This window comes from Pangasianodon hypophthalmus, chromosome 8 (assembly GCF_027358585.1).
Source record: "Pangasianodon hypophthalmus isolate fPanHyp1 chromosome 8, fPanHyp1.pri, whole genome shotgun sequence".
NCBI lineage: Eukaryota > Metazoa > Chordata > Actinopteri > Siluriformes > Pangasiidae > Pangasianodon > Pangasianodon hypophthalmus.
In genome coordinates, this window is record NC_069717.1 from 25,140,124 (window position 1) to 25,161,564 (window position 21,441).

At 39.2% G+C, this 21,441-nt stretch overlaps 1 protein-coding gene across 1 annotated transcript; it reads left to right on the forward strand.

Moving 5' to 3' along the window:
• Positions 1-7,777: 7,777 nt before the first annotated feature.
• Positions 7,778-20,712, forward strand: lgi3 (leucine-rich repeat LGI family, member 3). Its single transcript, XM_026925126.3, has 9 exons — positions 7,778-8,295; positions 10,301-10,372; positions 12,059-12,130; positions 14,478-14,549; positions 14,720-14,791; positions 15,398-15,567; positions 15,818-15,982; positions 17,094-17,184; positions 18,555-20,712. Exons 1-9 carry the CDS (start codon positions 7,817-7,819, stop codon positions 19,282-19,284), a joined length of 1,923 nt encoding a protein of 640 aa, XP_026780927.3. The 5' UTR covers positions 7,778-7,816; the 3' UTR covers positions 19,285-20,712.
• The last annotated feature ends 729 nt before the right edge of the window (positions 20,713-21,441 follow it).

Genomic DNA, 21,441 nt, shown 5'->3' on the forward strand with positions numbered 1-21,441 from the left:
CGTGTCAACCCGTCACTGATTATTTTCCTATAACAGAATGTCCCCAAGTGTTTTATTCCTTAACTGAAAAGATTAAACCTACAAATTAAACTGAAGTTGGGAAAACAGTTATACATACCACAAGTTCTGGTGTGTAAAACTTCAGTGGTTCTCAGATTTATGAAACTTAACTATGAATTGATGAAATAAAAACAGGTCTTAGTACTGGATTTTTGTTCCTGCAGTACACTTTACCTAATTTTATCATCATTTATAAAGTAGAAAGTGCTTATGAGAGGTATATCATGCATACAGAAATGGTTGGAAGGCGGCAGCTGTAATGCATGAGAGTGTGTGTGTGTGTGTGTGTGTGTGCCTTGATTATGACACTTCCTATTGCAAAATGCCAAAAAGGAGCTATATATGGAAAAGAAGTGTGAGCGAGCTGGTTCCAGACACCCTGTGTACAGCCCCCACAATGCACCTGGCCCACAGGCAGTGCCCCACCCCATTCTCTTTCTGGATCAGATTCCCTCCACAGGTGAGTCACACACACACACATACACTCAAACACGGGTGAGTCTCAACAGCCTTGGCCTGTCAGCTAGCTTAACAGTATTAGCCCCCCGGCGAAGTTAGTATTATGTGTGAACAGACAGCCTTCACCAAAAAAAAAAAAAAAAAAATCACTGTCTCGCTTTACATGCACAGCTTTCTGGCTTAAGGCATGTTCTACATGTTCCTTCTGCTTTTAAAGCTGCAAATAGTGAGAACAATACTGCACAGCATCATAAATGTGATTGCCTTGTTTGTATGAAGATTTGGGTTTTTTTCTGGTAGCAAAATCTGCTAGCACATTGGAAAGAAATAAGAAGCTGGTTAGGGATTTCCATTTTGTACTTGCTGTTAGTCAAACTCACACCACATGCCATGTAAACACTTTCTTTCCGAAAGCAGTGTTTTTGCTCAGCAAGTCATCTGAAACTAATAGAAATCAGACCTTGAGTGTGTGATTTTGCTCAAAGTAGTCTCTATACTTATTCAGTATAACAGGACTAACACTGTGTCATGTCACTTTATTGCACTATTTTGTAGGTTTATGTTATATGTATGCTACATATAGTTTATATATGGTGTGATAAATCGAGTTTCCGATTTCTGTCAGAATTAATAAGTGTGTGTGGAGTTAATCAATTACTTTCTGCACAAATACTATTAGTGGTCTACTTATTTTACAGAGCTCATTTACCAAACCATTATAACTGCAAAGCCAATATTCCTGACGTATATTTCTAAACCAAATCACCATTTAGACTGAAGATGAATAAGCTTAAATAAGATTAAATATGTGCCGGCATCATCAGCATGGCAACCGATTATGGTTGACTCTCGTGATGGAGTCTGATGTGACTCAGTAGATGTCTGGCTGTGGCTTTTTAATCACAGCCATGTGTCTATGGGCTCACTTAAATGGAATTGACCAGATAAAAATGCGTGGCAGCACGTCTTATTGTTTAAACTTAAACCTAATCCATAATCCTGGTGTAGTCAGACCGTAAAGCTTTAACATTCTGCTTTTCCACTTATGAAATTCAGAAAATGTATCTGCAATCTGGAAAGGTGTTTAAATCTGAAACATTTTTTAAAATAGATACTGCATAGTTTTATCAGCTCAGGATCACAGTCTACATCATACACATTTAAGAGGCAGCGAATGTCAGTGAAGGCTTTCAGACACCCAGGTCAAATAAGAACAAAAAATAATGAAAGCTTATCCTGAGAACATTGAACACCAAGCAGAGATGGGATGCCAGGCACAGATATACACATCCATCCAATCATTTACACCTAGGTGCAATTTTAAGTCGCCAATCCACCATATTTTTGAGAGGTGGGAAGAAACCCGGAGACCATGAAGGAAACCCACACAGACACGGAACACACGAAACTCAACACAGAGAGTAACCCAAGCTCAGGATTGAAACTCGGACCCCGGAGCAGTGAGGTGGCAACGCTACCCACTAGAGATGTGCATCCGGACTGGGATCCCATGGGACTCCAAAAAAAAAAAAAAAAAGCCGCAGGAGTGGGTGGTTTTTACTTTCATGTGGTCAGATATGAAGCTCTTGGGACAAACAGGCCATGTTCATTAACATCGGAGCATGTTGGGTGCTCATGTGGTGCTGTACGAACCATTTAGCACCTTCATTCATTCATCTTCAGTAACTGGTTTATTCTGGTCAGGGTTACGATGATTAATTACTAATTTGTTTAGGTTTTGGGAAATAGAATTAGAAATTAAATTACTAAATTAGAAAATATCACAGGCAGATAAAACAAAAATAACTGTGGGAGAGGACAGGATTGGTCAGAATTCCTTTGTGAGGGGTTGAGATTGTTCAGAATTCCTTCAGGAGCAGGCAGAATTGGTCAGAATTCCTTCGGGAGCAGGCGGAATTGGTCAGAATTCCTTCAGGAGCAGGCGGGATTGGTCAGAATTCCTTCGGGAGCATGTAGGATTGGTCAGAATTCCTTCGGGAGCAGGCGGGATTGGTCAGAACTCCTTCGGGAGCAGGTGGGATTGGTCAGAATTCCTTCAGGAGCATGGAGGATTGGTCAGAATTCCTTCGGGAGCAGGCGGGATTGGTCAGAATTCCTTCGGGAGCAGGTAGGATTGGTCAGAACTCCTTCGGAAGCAGGCGGGATTGGTCAGAATTCCTTCGGGAGCAGGTAGGATTGGTCAGAATTCCTTCGGGAGAAGGCGGGATTGGTCAGAATTCCTTAGGGAGCATGTAGGACTGGTCAGAATTCCTTCGGGAGCAGACGGGATTGGTCAGAACTCCTTCGGGAGCAGGTGGGATTGGTCAGAATTCCTTCGGGAGCAGGTAGGATTGGTCAGAATTCCTTTGGGAGCAGGCGGGATTGGTCAGAATTCCTTCGGGAGCAGGTGGGATTGGTCAGAATTCCTTCAGGAGCATGTAGGATCCAGACGCGATGAAAAGTTTCACCCTTAAGTGTAAAAATTCTTATGGGAACAGGCACCAATGCAACCTTTCTCAATAAGAGATAAAGACAATGTAGCATAAGCAAGAGCTGATCACAGAATCAGAAACTACACATTACCCCAATGAATCCGAGCTAAAGCCCAAACAATTCAGAGGTTTTTCTACTACTATTCGCCTGTTTGTTGTATTTAGTGTACCTCAGTCATGAATTCTGTCAGAGATTAATGGCCCCAACTTATAACTTTCATCTGGGAAAAAAGATCTCCAGAATGACATGGACTTGAAGCTGAGCCAGCTAGGCCCAGGTTACAAATTGCTTAAATATGGCTGCTTATAGGTGGGACATTTTTGGCCACTACACACTTGCCCTTGCCATAACTGGTCCTTATGTGCCTGAACTCAGCCATATTTGCCCTGAAATATTCAGGTAACTCAGGTGTAGTGGCAGCTCTATGACCCTCTAACCATCCGAGCACGTAGGTCAGTCACCACTGTGTGTGGAATTTCCCATTAACGTGGCACCTGAGGAGAGGCAGGAGACGTCAAGCTTCCTGTTTCAGCAGCAAGCAAGGCCAAAACCCGGAGAAAGGCAGAAAAACTCAAACAGATGTGTGAAAGAGACACAGAGAAAGTCTTTCAGAGTGCCTGGCTTCGGATTCAAGTCGGGAAGTGGCTTTGGGCTGGAAACTGGAATCCATATTTTGCTGTTTTTTAGCAAATGAGCGTGTATGAAGCACAGCAGTGATGTGGAGTAGCCAGGGGCCTAAAACATCAACAAAACGGAAGTCGAGATGGGAAGATTTCCAAAGTAGTCAGAAATGAGGGTGATTTAGGATACACCTGCGTTCAACAGGAGCCAGAGGAGATGAACAAGAAAGCAGGATAAATACACATACACATAGTTTAGATGGATTTATAGATAAAGTGACTGATGAAAAGCTGTTTTATGATATATAGTTAAAGTGAGTACCTTTTTGGAAGGACACAGCCCTTTACCCAGTGGCATTGCTACAGCCAACTTTTCAAAAAGGAGCATAAAATCCTTGGCACCCAAAATGGTGGAGGAAAGGCAGATTTGGGAATCACAAGGCCCAGCTCCAAGAGCACAGCTGGTAATACTATGCCTGTGGGAAAAGTGCTGAGTTTGCAGAGAGCAAGTACAGCTCATAGAAAGTCTCTCTTTCCACCTCTTCCTCCCTTCTTAATGTATTTATTGTGTATGTTGCATCTTCACCCATCAAATACATCATCCTGCATTCTTAGACACTAATGCGTGAGAGAATAGTAATGTTCTGTTTTAATACCTGTGTGTGTGTGTGTGTGTGTGTGTGTGTGTGTGTGTGTGTGTGTGTGTAAAAGACAGCTGGTGACACTCATGGACTTGCATCAGGGAACGGGCTGTGCCTGATACCACTGTGCTATTGTGTGTGTGTGTGTGTGTGTGAGAGAGAGAGAAAGAGAGAGAGACAGAGAGAGTGAGAAAGAGACAGAGAGAGATCAAGAGATACTGTATATACAGAGAGTGTAACTGTGTGTGTGTGTGTGAGAGAGAGAGAGAGAGAGAGAGAGAGCGAGAGAGTGCGTGTAAGAGAGAGACAGAGAGAGATTGAGAGATATTGTATATATAGAGAGTGGAACTGTGTGTGTGTGTGTGTGTGTGAGCACTTTGAGCAAGTGCGTGTATGCAAAAAAGAGAAAGTGCTGTTTTGTGTGTGTGTCTGTCTGTGTGTACATGAGAAACTGAGTGTGTGAGTCACTGTGTGTGTGTGTGTGTGTGTGAGAGAGAGAGAGAGAGAATGAGAGAGAGATACTGTATATATAGAGTGGTTGTGTGTGTGTGTGTGTGTGTGTGAGACCACACTGAGAAAGTGCATGTATTCAAAAAAGAGAAAGTGCTGTTTTGTGCCTGTGTGTGTGTGTGAGTGTGTGTGTGTGTGTACAGGAGAAAGTGAGTGTGTGAGTCAGTGTGAGGGTGTGTGTGTGAGTCAGACAGGAGGGATAGTGTGTGGAAATGAGTGACTCAGTGCTCGCAGTAAAGATGATATGTGCGCTTATACTCTACTGCCCCCTGGTGGCCGTCTGTGTAATGCACCTTTTTAACACTATGGGTCTCTGTTTAGTTTCCAGAATCTTTTAATCACTACATTTCAAAAGAAAAACCTCTACGTTCTCCTTTTACTACACTTTCAAACCTCACTACATTTCTCTACATCACATATTTGTCATAAGTCATAAATATGTAACTTAACGTTAGCATCAGAGAGCTTCAAGCAGTCTATCTCGGTTCATAACAAATCGAAACTTTCACACGTGACAGCAGGAATGAGACCTCATACTTTGTATTAACTGAGGCTTTTTGTCTTGTAACAGATAGCTATTAGCATTCAGCTAGTTTGTCTGGTCAGAGTTATCATGCTAGCTTGGCAACAAATCTGTTGTTAGTTAGCTTTAACGTTTTCCCACATTCCTCTGGGAAAGAGATCGATGCTTGTTCACCATCGTAACTACAAGCAGTGTTGGATGAGATAGACAACTTTTCTTTTGTGAGTCTTTATTGTACTTTTACTTTTATAATTTTGAAAAATTTGAAGTTGTACGTCAACCTTTACCAGAGGATTTCTGTAATTTCACTTTTACCTGAGTGAGAATTTGGGTATGTTTACTGGCAGTGTAGAAGCTACCTCTCTAAACTCCTAACTCAGCAGTTAATGTTCTTCGCCAGAGATGGTCGTGAATTCAAATCTTAGAGAGACATTGATTAAAGCCCCTGGTTCTGTGCTTGAATTTAAATCGGCCCTAAATTTCCTTTTCAACACCCTAAATATTCCACAGGTTACTGAATAATAACATCCACAGTTACTGAATAATATGCTTTAAGGTGAATAACTGAAACATGAGCCATGACCTTCAGGGGTTAAGAAGAACCACCGGGATCTGAGCTGCTTCAGCTGACAGGGGCTGCTGTTCCGTCTTCGACAGTAATTGTGTGTTTTGCAGTTGTGTACAGTGTTGCCAAGACTTTTTAGAGGAAAGGAGCTAAGGTACACTAGACAGTCACTAGAAGATGCTAGATGACATCCATCCATCTATCCATCCATCCATCCATCTATCCATCCATCCATTTTCTGTGCTGCTTATCCTACACAGCCTGGAGCCTATCCCGGGGGACTCGGGGCACAAGGCGGGGGACACTCTGGACGGGGTGCAAACCCATTGCAGGGCACAATCTCACACACACACACACACACACACACACACACACACATTCACTCACTATTGACAATTTAGAGATGCTAGCTGACATCATAGATTTATTTGCATATTAATTTATTCATCATGATCACTGGCATATCAAATTACAAATTAGGGTACATGAAGAAGAAAGATTTTCACTTCAAATATAATAAAGTAGAATAGAATAGATTATAATTTAGAGAAATCTTTTTTCATAGACAAAGAAGTCATCTTTGGTCATGGCACCACAAGCTAAACTTTAATGCGATTATAAAATACTGTACTTTCTATCAAGAAGCAGTGACAGTGAGTAGTAAGGGAACAGTTACTCACTTTTATTACTTGTAAATATCTCCAAGAAGAAAGTTTAAAACAAAGAACAAAGAAGTGTGAGGGTGGGAAAGGAAGTGCTGATCAGTGATTGGCTGTTGGGAACAATGGTGATCAGTGATTGGTCAGTGGGAACAATGGTGATCAGTGATTGGCTGTTGGGAGCAATGGTGATCAGTGATTGGCTGTTGGGAACAATGGTGATCAGTGATTGGTCAGTGGGAACAATGGTGATCAGTGATTGGCTGTTGGGAGCAATGGTGATCAGTGATTGGCTGTTGGGAACAATGGTGATCAGTGATTGGCTGTTGGGAACAATGGTGATCAGTGAATGGTCAGTGGGAACAATGGAATCCTTAAATATGATTTTCTCCTTTTTTGGGGGTGGCCAGATTTTAATATGCTAGAATCCTCTTTCTAATTGGAATACAAAATGAAAGAAACTCTGTAGTTTTAAATAAACCTGTAGTTATCTGAGGTTCTCAAACATTTTACAGCCAAGCTAATTTCATGAACACAACTTTATTCAGATAAAGTCAATTAATTCAAAACTATTCAAATATTAGGGTCAATATTAGGGTTTTATTGTGGTTATTGAGGTTTGGGTTAAAGTCAAGTGACTAGTCAAACAGGCTAATAACTATAAGATCTCAATAATACAGACTGTATAATAACTTTGATAATGGTAAGTCGTAATTTTCAACACTGTAACACAAGTTAAACATTTTGGACTGCTGGATATGTGCTACAGACACCACTTTAAGAAACATGGCTCTAAATTATAGAAAATTCTTGATGTGAAAGGTTTTCCCAGCCCGCCACACATATCATAAATAAAATAAGTTGCTTTGTGTGAAGCACATTTGCCATCTCAGGATTGATGTAAGTCATGATGCAGATATGAGGTGTATCAGTGACAAAATTCTTTCCAGATCTGGCCTCAATCTGAGCTGTAAGTCATGGCTATGTGATATGCGATAACATTTGTACTGTTTCATCTCACACATACACTCCATGCTCCTGAAGTGCTCTTAAACGATAGTTAATAATTCAGTGTATAGTTTTCATGAGTGTGTGAGTGTGCACAGAATTGCTGGCTCACACACCATCCTGCAGTCCCTGCTAACACAACTGCACCACTGAGATGAAGAACAGCGAGATCCGGTGCTGCTGCAGAGTACGCACTCCCTACATATAACCCCCCCCACACACACACACACGCACACACACACATTCTCTCTCTCTCTCTCTCTCTCTCTAGTGAGTGCATGTCATTTGCTTACACCATCACTCTTTCTTTCTTCCTCTCTCTCTTTCTCACTGTCAGGCTCTGCCTCACTCACTCCCTCTCTCTTTCTTTCCTTTTCCATTCCTCTCCTCCAAAAGAATTCCTCTCCTCTTCTTCTCTCTCCCACTTTCCAGATTCCTTCTCTCTTTTCTTCCACTTAATCAAAGAAGCTCCATCCCGAACTCCCCAAAAAAAGAAAGAAGAAATAGAAGATCAGGACCAGACCCAGGAGAAGATGTCCAAATCAGAGTGCAGGAGTGTATCGAGGTGGCCGAGATGGATCAAATCAGCTGCTGCCTCTCTCTTTCTTCTTCTGGTGTGTACGCAGGGAATGGCTGAGGGACGCCGAGTCACCAAAATCCCTCGCTGTCCAGCTACCTGCTCCTGCACCAAAGACAGTGCCTTCTGCGTGGACACTAAAGCTATCCCCAAGAGCTTCCCGCCCGGCATCATTTCACTGTGAGTAAACACACACACACACACACACTCACACACGCAGTGTACAGTGTACACAAGGATGGAAGTAAGCTGAAAGTTTTATTGGACTTTCATCACCATCACCTTTTTGTTGAAGATTCCTATGTCTTAATGCAGAACCATGTACGCAAAGTGATGACAGCAGCTTTAATAAACAAACAATATTACAAATTGCATTTAAAAGTCATTTATATACCCAAGATGATGTTATTTTCTAACATTACTATTTATAACATGTAGAATTCTTGATTCCGATTGGTCAGAAGGTGTTGATTAATTTTCTATAACAGCAGCTCTGGCATTTGTTCCGGCTGCAAGGTATATATTAACGTGCTTGTGCTAATGTGTTATGGTTTCTATAGTAACAACTTACACAGGGACTTGTATGGTGGATGCTCCACATGATCTACATTTAATAATAAATGGATTCAAAACGTATTATTTAACAAAAAAACATATAGTTGTTGATGTGGTGAAGTTTACTGCAAGGAGGCGTTTATTATGGAAGGAGTCTCCAGTGTCAGCACTGTGTTTTCCACCATGGGAAAGTCTTCAGGACAGAAGGCTTTACATTTTGTGGTTTATCAGTCACTTGACAAGGTGCATTTTTTTAAAATCTTATTAACTTCAGGAGAGAGGAAAAAAAGGAATGGATATTTATTTCTGTAAAGTGATAACAGGAACTAGCTTGTATCACAGATGTTCCATAACATTAAACACGTATATAAATGGATACAAGGATAATGTATCAGTGTTTAATAAATACAGAATTGTAATTGTCGGCAAAATTGTAATTGTCGTAGAAGAGGAATAAAACAGCTTGGACAAGCTTTTATAGGAAAATAATCAACTTCACTATGGTAACAGTAACTCCACTTCATCACAGCACCCTTTTGTTGATTAATTTCCTATAACAGCACATCATGTACCATCGTATTCCTTAGTTTAAATGTTACAACTGTATTTCTATAAATTCGAAAGCAATGGTGTGGACTAGTGTCATAACATTGCTAAGTAATCAGCAGGGTTAAATAGCAGCTGTCATAGAGTTGCAGATTCTGAGTAAAGAGAAACCACATACATTCACTTACTTTCAGGAGAAGGAAGAAAGGCATGTGTAGTGTTGTTCCCAGCAACAGGACATATTAACCTTATGACCCCATGCACTTTATTGCTGAACACTGATGCTGCGTGTGTTAATGTTGGTGCAATATGACACTGTAATGCACTTTGTTTGAGAACACACAAACCACAATGTGTTGCTTAAATATCTACTTTACAAGACAATGCACGGATGGTTTACTACATTAGTACCATTTTATTCTTCATATCTGGTCAGTGACCACAGAAACCTCTAAACTACCACCACAGTTTATTGTCTCAAATCACATTAACTCATTCACCTCACATTACTTTATACCTGTGTATCTCTATTATGTATCAGATATACATGATCATAATCAAACAATCAAACACTGGTAGACTGATATTAATAAAAATGTATATAGTCCAGGTGCCCTGATTTTTTTTCCCCACCCACATACTGAAGACTGAATGATTTACGTAAAAAGAGAGCTTGTCCTACTTTTGAGAGATTAAATCCTTCCTCAAAGCAACCTAGGATCCGTCTATTTGAATAATTACTTGAGAGGGTGGAAGTCGTGGAACGGCTGAATATATAGATCACTTTATAGGGCACGGATTGAGTGTTATTTCTTAGTGGAGGACATTTGAATCTCCTCCAGTTGCACATTCCTGGTGTCTTATTGTGCTTTATTATTTTTATATAAAGACAATATACAGTCTAGCACAATGATCCTCATATATATATCATTAACAAAAATGATCTAATTATATATCATGGGAAAATCAGGAAAGACTTGCATTATTTTTTTACAGAGCTTTTGGAGAAGTTCTTCCATGCATGGCTTTCTACTATGTATATACGGTATATAATGTTGATATCTGTTGTTCTTTTGCTTTGTAGGACAATGGTGAACGCAGGCTTCACTGAGATCCCAGAGGGAGCGTTTTCTCACCTGCACTTGCTGCAGTTCCTGTAAGTACCACATATCCTGAGAGTCTCCTGCAGAATTTTTGCTGCCATGAATAATTCCAACAAAAAAACACTGCAAATAGGAAGAAGTGCTGATAGAGCTCGGGTGTTCTAAGACCAGATGTGATAGAACTTTATTTGTGCTGAGACTGGAACCCTGAAGCCTTATGTTAAAAAGCTGATGCTGTTATAGGCAACAGTTAGGGATGCGTCAATACGCCCAATGCAATCAAGAATGAGTATGATACTGATGCTGATACTGAAAATGAAATGAATAACCTAACTAGTATTAACCAATCAGGGACGTCATGAAACATTTTATTTAGTAGGTTTAATAGAAAGCACGATGGTGTTCAGAGGGGTATCAGTGAGTGGGCATTAAAAATGAGCGTCTCAGTGCTCAGTGCTCGCAGAAGTGAAGTGCTCTCTCTCTTTCTCACACACCTGTATCAGTTTCTCTGCACTCTCATTTGTGCATGTTCAGAATGCACACTCATATTGTCCACCCTCACGCTCTCTATTATTTTTAATGCCCTATATTATGTTTAAACACCATAAAGATCTTTTTTTTTAGCAGGTTACTTGTATTGTAGGAAGCTGCTGTACTTTCCCATCTTGATATTTTCTCAAAGCACAGGTTGCAGCCTGCTTTGTTTTGATTGGCATCATGTGAAATACCTCCAGATCACTATCATTTTGTGTTTGTTCATTAATGTGACAGCGTACACTAGAGACAACATCACATGGTATCACATGATATCAGATGTTGGTATCTGAGCATTTTGTGAGCATGGTACCGATACCCGATACCAGCATCTGTATCAATGCATCCCTAGCAACAATATATTTAGCAAATGGTCATTCTACAGTATGTTTTTTCAGTTCAGACAGACTTTTTTTTGGATGGAAGCTTTAGTTTTCATGAACTTAGTCTGCCTTTTTCATGCTAAAGTTGAACTCTTAGTTTTTTGCACAGAAATTTGAGATAAGAAGCATAATAAACTATATTCCAAACTAGAAAATATTTGTCTCTTTGCATAATTGGGAGTCACTGTGTGTGTGTGTGTGTGTGTGTGTGTGTGTGTGTGTGTGTGTGTGTGTGGGTTAGCATGGACTGGAACACAGTGTGCAGTGCGGTGTGTATCAGTGACAGGGTCAGCGTCACTTCTGCACTCAACACAGCCAGCAGCCTCCCCTCTACACACTCCTCATACTCAACCAACAATAGCTGGTCTGTTCTGGCCGTGGGTCTGTGTGTGTGTGTGTGTGTGTGTGTGTGCGCGATGGATTTGTTGAGAGGTGGGTTTGTTGAGATCAAGGCGAGCAGGATTCAGCAATGTCAAAACAAAAGACAGTGAAAAAGCTATTAATCGATTGAATCAATTACAGCCTCCACAGTGTTTTACACAGAGCTACTGCACACACACACACACACACAGCAGATTTCACCACCGTGAAGGCACCACGCTGAACACAACCGAAATGTAACGAAGTGTCAATGCTCACGTTTACTCCATCACTTCCTCGATCACTCCCACATCTTCATGACCAAAGTGCAGACTTGGAGCAGGACAGCAGGGCTTAGGGTGCCATTTGGGACAGGACCTATAAAAAAATCTATTTTAATTCCAGTGTCTTCTCTCTCTCTCTCTCTCTCTCTCTCTCTCTCTGTCTCCTTCTTTCCTGCAGTTTGCTGAATTCCAACACTTTCACTGTGATTGCTGATGATGCCTTCGCTGGCCTCTCGCACCTGCAGTATCTGTGAGTCTGCACTTCACTGAAATCAAAAGCAATAAAGCTGGGAAGGAAGGAAGGAAGGAAGGAGAAGAAAGGAGGAAAGAAACAAACAAACAAAGAAGGAAAAAGAAAGAAAAGGAAGGAAAGAAAGAAAGAAAGAATGGAAGGAACGAAGTAAGGAAGGTAGAAACAAAAAAGGGAAATGAAAGAAAGAAACAAAGAAAAAGAAAGAAAGAGTATGATAGATAGATAGATAGATAGATAGATAGATAGATAGATAGATAGATAGAAAAATAAAGAATTGGAAAAATAAGTAAGTAAGAAAGAAAGAAAAAAGAAAAAGAAACAAAGAAAAAGAAAGAAAGAACATGATAGATAGATAGATAGATAGATAGATAGATAGATAGATAGAAAAATAAGACAGAAAGAAAAAGAAAGAAAGAACATGATAGATAGATAGATAGATAGATAGATAGATAGATAGATAGATAGATAGATAGATAGATAGATAGATAGAAAAATAAGAAAGAAAGAAAGAAAGAAAGAAAGAAAGAAGCAAACAAACAAACAAAGAAGGAAGGAAGGAAAAAAATCAAGAAACAACAAACAAGCAAAGAAAGAAAGAAAGAAAGAAAGAAGGAAGGACATGTGAGAAGAGACTGAGAGTCTGTTAGAGAGTGTGTGTATGTTGTTGGGGTCGCTCGGAGTGTGTGTTATTGATCTCGTCTCTGTTCCAGTCAGTCTCAGTGCTGAGGTGGACATTTTCCTAATTGCTGCAGCGCAGGTCTGCTCTCTAATCTATAACTGGAGGCTGAAGTGTTTGGCAAGTGTGTTTGTACGTAAGTGTATTTGTAACGAATCCCACAGAACGTACAATGGATTTAGCTACAGCTTGTATCTGCACCGCAGAGTGTGTTGTAACTCAGTGACACTGTCTGTATCTGTTTATTGCTCCAAACAGTCATATCTATATCTGTATTTGGATTTAAACCCGTAGTGGGTGTGGCCAGAAGTTTTTTCTTTATAATTGATGTGACGATTATTTCTATAATTATAGTTATTGTTTTTCTCCTGAAGCTAGCCAACCGCATCTTTTCGAACTGCTGCTCTTGCTGCATCACAGGGCAGTGTAACACACTGTAGCCTCTGCCTGTGACATTTTCTAATCAATTTAGTTGGATAGTAGCTCAATTTAAACTTCCACTACCCTGACCAGGCAGGTACTAAGGATGAACAAATGAATGCTCTAAATGCAATGTTGTGGTCTTTCATTGTCCTTCATATTTGACCGCATGAAATTAAAATTATATTGAAAGCTTTCTAAAAACAAACAAACAACTAAACAAACAAACAAAAAAACAATAGCACCCCTCCTATTGGTATGTGTATTTGTCTCTGTTTAAAACACATAAAAGTATATTCAAGAACCTAATTCAAGCACACAGATGAATAGTTCAGGGTTTAGGGGCCATTCAGAGCTCCCTTCCCTTGGTGTCTAGGTTCTCAAATGTTTTGAAGCCATGGGCCTCTTTAACTGTAAAATAAATTTCATAGACCTTCTTAGTACAGAATTATTTCAAGAATGTTATTTAAATAGTCTATTAGATACTTAGAGCTTTCTATTTCTGAACTTTCCACAGACAGAACACATTAGCCTCAAGCTTACATTATTCATATGCTGAGTTATTCTTGAATTATTAAGGTTCAGGTTAAACCTATTCAATTCAAGGGACTAGTCAATTCTCAATACTACATATAACAACTTTGATAAAGGTGAGTTGTGATTTTCAAACATGTAACTATATTAAAAAAGTCAAACACCCCCCTGGCCATGCTTCATGGACCCAAAGTCTAGTTCCAGTGGTCCTTCCATCCACACCCATGATTTTCCGCCTGCCATTAAAACCAACTTAAGATTCAGGTAACATTTAAAAGCTAGTGAGAGAGAGAGTGACAGAGAGAGCGTGTATGTGTGTGAGAGAGAGATGTGTGAGAGATGAGAACACGCCGCAGCAACCTCATCGTCATTAAGCTAAAAGGTTTTATAAGATAAATGTGATGCATAGGTCACAGGGAGCCAAGTGCAACGACTCAATTTATTACGCAATCTTAATTGAATTTCACAGGTCGGTGTTTCACGAATCCAAGAGAGAAAAAATTCGAGCGAAAGAGAGCAAGGAAAGACATGACAGCAAGCCATTATATCCATAGTATTTGCCAATTAGCTTCACACTCTTAAATCTTTTTAATCCCTGTACTTATCTTTCTTTCATTATCTTGTGGTTTGAGGAATTGATAGTCAATTGAATCTCGATGCTCGGATTCTCTCAGTCTGTTTGTTTAACCCAGTCATTTTCTTTCTGCCCTGCAGGTTTATTGAGAATAATGACATTCAGTCACTGTCCAAATACACTTTTAGAGGCCTGAAGTCTCTAACACACCTGTATGTATCATCATACCGCATTGTACCACAATATCAATAGCTTTTTGTACATGCACTATGTATATAAAGTGGTAATTTGAAGATAATATAATTAGATAGATGAGGCAATAAGAAGAAACCATATTTTTGACTAGAACACAGCTCGTAACCTTGTATTTCTCCTCTGACAGATCTCTGTCTAACAACAACCTGCAAGTCTTACCCAGAGAACTGCTCAAATACCAGGACATCCTCACTGACCTGTGAGTCCGCTTTAAACGTCTTACAAAATACTTTTTTTTTTCAAAGTACACAACTGTTAATATACATGCAGTAGAATCCAGAAGTCCTCTTTCACTTCTAACAACACATTTTTACCTCAAAAAGATGACATCATGATTTACTAAGTTAAAAAAAAAAGAAGGTTACAATTCACTGAAAGAGATATTTATAGCTACTATAAACAAGAGAAAATAAGAGAAAAAAGAGAGAAAGGATAACAGCAAGTAATTTGTATCATAGGCATTCCACAACATTTGATGTAACTATAAATGGATAAAAGTGTGATGTCATTGTTTAATGAAAAACCTGTAATCATTAGCAAATTGCTGTGGTATAAATGGAATAAAACACCTCAGGTTGTGGTGTATAGGAAACAAATGAACTTTGAGGTGGTAACAGTAACTCAGCTTCATCATCCTGTTGTTGATTATTTTCCTACAACAGCATGCCTCATCATGTTTTATTCCTTACTTAAATAAATATTGAGTCTGTATTATTTTTTAATAATATATCACTAATAATGAATTCAATACAAACAGCTGTAGGTTTTAGGAACCAATGTAGAACTTGTGTCCGACTTTCCTCAGAGACCTGAGAGGGAACTCGTTCCGCTGTGACTGTAAGATTAAGTGGCTGGTGGACTGGATGGAGAAAACCAACACCTCCGTCCCGGCTATATACTGTGCCAGTCCTTTTGAGTTCCAGGGCCGACGCATCCAGGACTTAACACCACGAGACTTCAACTGCATCAGTGCAGGTAAGGAAGGAGCACTTTGGCATTCTGGGATCTCCTCAGCTGACAGATGCATCCAGGAAAATACCTAAATTAGGGAATGGTGTGCTGTATAGCTTTAGTTGTAGTGTTTCTCAGCTGTAGTAAATTCCTGATTTAAGGTTAACCGCTTAACACTTTAAGTCTATTTCAATTCCAGACTGTAACATTGCAAAATGTGGAAAAGTTCAATGGGGTGAATACTTACAGTATGCATCTTAACATCTATCCTCAGATTTTGCTTTGTATGAGACCTACCCATTCCAGTCCCTCTCTGTGGAATCGTACGACTTTAACGATGACTTGTATGTGGTGTTTGCTCAGCCCAGCACTGGAATATGTACCGTTTACATCTGGGATCATGTGAACATGCTTTTCAGGACCCATTACAACATCACATGTAAGTCTGCTCTTTATTGTCTAGTTTTCCAAGATTACTGACAGGTGATTGAAAAAAAAATGTCTCAAGTAATGTTTCCAACACAGATGCTAGATGAGCTTCTGAAGACGGTAAAGTATTACAGGTTTGCTTTAAACAATTCTTTGGACTCTGTTATACACAGAAAAGGTTTTAGTGAATCAAATACCGTCAGCAGCTGAAGCATGAAAGTTCCCTGCCCTCTTGATCTCTCTCCATGTTACAGTGTGACTAAAAGCATCTATTCTTACTCCACTCAAGCTGCTTTTAAAGTAATGGGCCTTGCTGAGAGAGGTTGGTGAGGTGACGGAGGAGGTTAATCACTCTGGCTGTGAGTGGGAAAGGAAACGAGATACTGTATCTAAGGAATAAAACATGACAGGGCGTGCTGTTATAGGAAAATTATCAACGACAGGATGCTGTGGTTCCATTACTACCCTAAAGTTGATGATATGCCTCTGACTATTCCAATGATTACCATTTTATTTATTAAATAATGACACATCATAATCTTTTTATCCATTTATAGTTATATTTAATGTCGTGGAACATCCATAAAGCAACTTTGTGTTTCTATCATTTATGTTATTGCAGCTATAAACAGCAATGTCACCAGCCTCCTTTTTTCTCTCTCTTGAAGGTAGTACAACAAAAAAAACAGCTTGTCATGTTACAGAGAAATGTACTAACTGTTACAAAGTGCTGACACTGGAGACTCCTTCCATAAACATATCCTTACAGGCTTTTTTTGTTAAATAGCAGCAAGCATTTAAATCCATTTATTATGAGGAGAGGCTTAGATTATGTTCAGTGTCCGTCATAGAAGTCCCTATGAATGAGTTGTTACTATAGAAACAGTAACATGTTAGAATAGAAACAGGTGCATGTTAGTGCACCTTCTGGCCAATCAGATTTGAGAATCAGCAGCACTGTGGTGCATGTAGTGCACAATAAATATTTTTTTTCATTCAGGTGTTCCTAAGGGCAATATTCTACAAGGATATTTTTAGTTATACTCCTCATAAATTGCATAGATCTGCAAAATGCTTCAGTACCATGTGAATCTAAATTTGTAATGTTTGTATGTTTCCAGCTCGATCTGCAGTGTACTGCAAGCCTGTGGTGATCAACAACACACTCTACATGGTGGTAGCCCAACTCTTTGGAGGATCCCATATCTATAAGTAAGAGACTCAGAGTTAAAACACAATTATGACCATATTTGGGGACTGGAGTAAAAATGACCCAAATATGGTGAACAACAATCTGGCCAATACATATAGCCAGAATTATGTATAGTTTTTTACATAATTAACACAGATGTGTTTTTTCCTGTTTGGCAGAATAATTGAGTTAGGACATTTATAAGTGCTATATGATTTATTTTAAATGTGTTAAGAGGATCATTCTTGGATACTGATTTTTCCCTACTTGTGATTTACCGTTAAAAAAAAACACAAATAATGATTTAATCAGTCAGTGACCGATGGCCTGAAAACAGACAGAAAAACAAGAATTTCCACCATTTTAGGTTTAAAGAGAGTATGTGAGGGTGTAACATTGTAATATAATGTGCTGTGCAGTCGGGAACTGCTTGCTGGCAGTGGCAATTGCAAAAACTCAGCTTGATGGGTTTTCAGGCATTTCCACTATAATGCGCGGTAAACAATAAAACAAAACCTATTGGTGCATTTTCGATATATAATCCTTTTGCAAATTGGTTGTCTAATGTCCACATTATTTATAAAGTGTTAGATTTGACACTTCATTTGCCCTATTTAATCTTTTTTAGCTCAAAATTTTCTCTTTCGGTTGAAAACCAAAAGTGCTGTATTTTGGCCATTTTTGGCGACATTTTTCCATTGGCATCCCAAAGAATGTAGTTAAATAAATTCTTGGCTATTGTGAGGTACAGTAAGTCAAAGTTCATATCTAGATTAATGAAGTCATTAATGAAAAATGTTCGCTTTGACAGAAATCAAGGGTGCCTGAGGCCACTTGAGAGCATGTGAGATTGGGGAAAGGGAGCAGGGCTTCCAGGACGTGTCATTTAATATCATTTCCTGTTTTTATTCAGGAAAAAAGACTGCTCATTTGCCATATTTTTGAGAGATAACTTGTACTTGTGAGCTTCTAAAGGTTGACAGGTCTGGTAATATAATATAATATATAAGATAAGATAAGATAAGATAAGATAAGATAATTGGAGTAAATGTCTCGGATATCATGGCAGTGTAATATTGTGTAGTGACGATAAAATCTTTATATTGCACAAACCTACTGTAGAAACTTAAAATACAATGGAAATACCATTTTCTCTGATTTAGCCAGATATGTAGAAGGGGAAATCTTGTTGAATATTTGCAAGGAAAGCTTAAAAATACTAGTATAGCTTAATGCTAAGTGGTAAAAATATTAAATCTTTCATTATTACAGTAGATTGCTATGCTTGTATACCATCATTCCCTTAATTTGAGCATTACTTTTAATTATGCCATAATTCTATTCTTCTTAATAACAAATGCAGAGCAACATTATTCTGTCTTTTATGCAGGTGGGAAGAAGGGCCTTTGCAGTTTGTCAAAATCCAGGACATCGATGCCAGCCGTGTACGCAAACCCAACTTCATGGAGACGTTTCAGATTGAAGGAGACTGGTACTTTGCTGTAGTGGACAGCTCCAAGGCAGGCTCCACTAGCATCTACCGCTGGAACAGCAACGGCTTCTACTCACACCAGTCTCTTCACCAATGGCACCGCGACACACACATACACTTCCTGGAAGTGGACGGTAAGGCCCGGCTAATCCTGTCGAGCTCCTTGCAGCCTCCGGTGGTGTACCAGTGGAACCGTGGGACACGCGAGTTCGTCTACCACTCGCAAATCCCACATGCAGGTGATGTACACATAGTCAAGCACTTCTGGGCCCATCAAGCGCTCTACCTCTGCCTGACGCGGTTCATTGGCGACTCGAGGCTCGTGCGCTGGGAAAGCCAGCGCTTTGTGGAGATCCAGACGCTGCCTTCACGTGGCTCGATGGCACTACACCCGTTTAGCGTAGGAGTGAGGCAGTACCTGGTTCTGGGCAGCGATTACTCCTTCTCACGGATCTACCTGTGGGACGAGCTCACACAGCGCTTCCAGCCTTTCCAGGAGCTCAACGTTTTGGCGCCTCGTGGCTTTAGCCTCGTCTCCATTGACAACAAAGACATCCTGCTCGTCGCCAGCTTTAAAGGAAAGACTGTGGCATATCAGCATCTTCTGGTGGACCTCAGCGCCAAGTAAACCTGAGACTAAAGATGTTTTCATCCAAGGGGTATAGGTTTTGTTAATGGAAGATCAATATGTTTCCTGGCTTTGGTTGCAAATCCTGTTTATATGTGATACAGACTTTAAGTCTTTTGGACAGGTTTTTAATTTTAGTCTTGTAAAAATGTCATAAATAAGCATGCTGACTTGCCCTTCAAGAATGGAACTGGACAGTGCTCAGTAAATCTGTTCTAGACATAAACTTATATATATACAGTAGATATGAAGATAAGTATATACTGACCTCAAAATAAAGCAAGATCTACACTGACAATTAACTTTATTAGGAGCATCTGCCAATCAGCCAATCATGTGGCAGCTGCGCAAATACAGGTCAAGAGCTTCAGGTAAAGTTGACATCAAACATCAGAATGAGGAGAAAATGTGATCTCAGCAACTTTGACCTTGGCATGGATTGAGTATTTCAGAAACTGCTGATCTCCTGGGATTTTCACACATAACAGTCTGTACACAGTTTACACAGTTTACACAAAATGGTACAAAAAACAAAAAACATCTGATGAGCAGCAGTTCTGCAGGTGGAAATGCCTTGTCGATGGGAAGCTCAGAGGAGAAAGGGCAGACTTGTTCGAGCTGATGGGAAGGATACAATAGCTCAAATAACCAATCTTTACAAACATGGTGAGCAGAAAGTATCTAAGAATGCATAACACCTCGAACCTGGATGCAAATGGGCTACAAGATCTGGGCAAGATCATGTGATGATCATGTGAGCCACGTGATTGGCTGACTGGATAATTGCATGAATGAGTAGATGTACAGGTGTTCCTATTAAAGTAGACAGTGAGACAGTATCAATATATGAAGCACATTTTTCAGCATGAAAATAAACTTTATTTTTTGTCATCAGTCATCTCATTAATCATAATTTGATGGGCCTGTCCAGAATATACAGATTACAAATAACCAAGATAAAGTAATATACTGTTTATAAAAATCAGGATTTAAATAAATGCTTTAGACCACGCAGTATGTTTGTGAGTACATACTGTTACCCAGGTTAAATTTTTATATCTCATGGCCTCATCGATGGTTATGTACAAAATCAATTTGTGATATAAAAGTTGCAGATTTTCATGCAGATTTTTTATGCATGTGCTGTGCTAGACTAACAACTATAATAATTTCTATAGTAGTAATGATATTATTTCATTCCATTTTCATTTACACACTTTATGCCATCCCACAAAAACCTGTAAGATATCAAAGTCCACACTTATTGTCATTCTGTGCACTGAAACTACTGAAAAAAAAAGCATCTCTTTGGGTTGTGTGTATGACCGAGCATGTGGATTTCGATTATGAGGAACCATGACTAATATGAAATGTCACAAATGTTTATCATCAGTGTTAAAAATAAATTTATACAATACTTTCTCACCATCTGTTGTCAGTGTTGAATCAGGTTAAGCATGACTTCGTTTGACAAAATTCCTGCTCTGAATATTTTATAAAGGAGAAAGTTTTAGAGAAATTTTAAAGAAAATGTGTAAATTTTAAAGAAAAATTTTTAATTTGAAAATTTAAAGAAATTTTCAGTGTATGAGATTGATTAAAGGTTCTAGGGAAAAAAGCGGTCCAAGGATGTCAAGTCAAGTGGGTTTTTATTGTTTTTATTGTAAAGGCCCTATATAGCTTGCATACATACAAACATAGAAACACAATGTTGTTTCTCCAGGACCATGGTGCAACACATAACAATACTGTAGTACAGTACACAGGACTACACAAAAAAGTGCAAATACACAACAGTGCGAGACGTAGGACAATAAATACATAGAACAGTACATGCAGAGCAATAAATAAACAGGACCATGAGCACACAGGACAACACAACAGTGTTGTGTGGGAAAGCTATTGCACAATAGACTGTAAACTATTATGTAGTGTAGCAGCAATAAATGTAGCAGCAATACTAACAGCAAAAGAAAAACAAACACTTCCTAGAATTTTCCTCCCCATTATATTGTTTTCTCTCTTTGTATTTTTTTTTCTCTTTTTTTATTTTTAAAACTACTACTACTACTACACAATTCTTATTCCTCACTTGTAGCCTTCCTGTGCTAATCCAATCTTCACCCATTGCTAACAGTAGCAAAACATATACAGGTT

Bases quoted from the DNA above. Each gene is read 5' to 3' on its own strand.
- lgi3 (XM_026925126.3), top strand. From the start codon at position 7,817: ATGTCATTTGCTTACACCATCACTCTTTCTTTCTTCCTCTCTCTCTTT. The intron at 8,296-10,300 runs GTGAGTAAACAC...TTTGCTTTGTAG, and splicing joins CCGCCCGGCATCATTTCACT to GACAATGGTGAACGCAGGCT. The intron at 15,568-15,817 runs GTAAGGAAGGAG...ATCTATCCTCAG, and splicing joins CTTCAACTGCATCAGTGCAG to ATTTTGCTTTGTATGAGACC.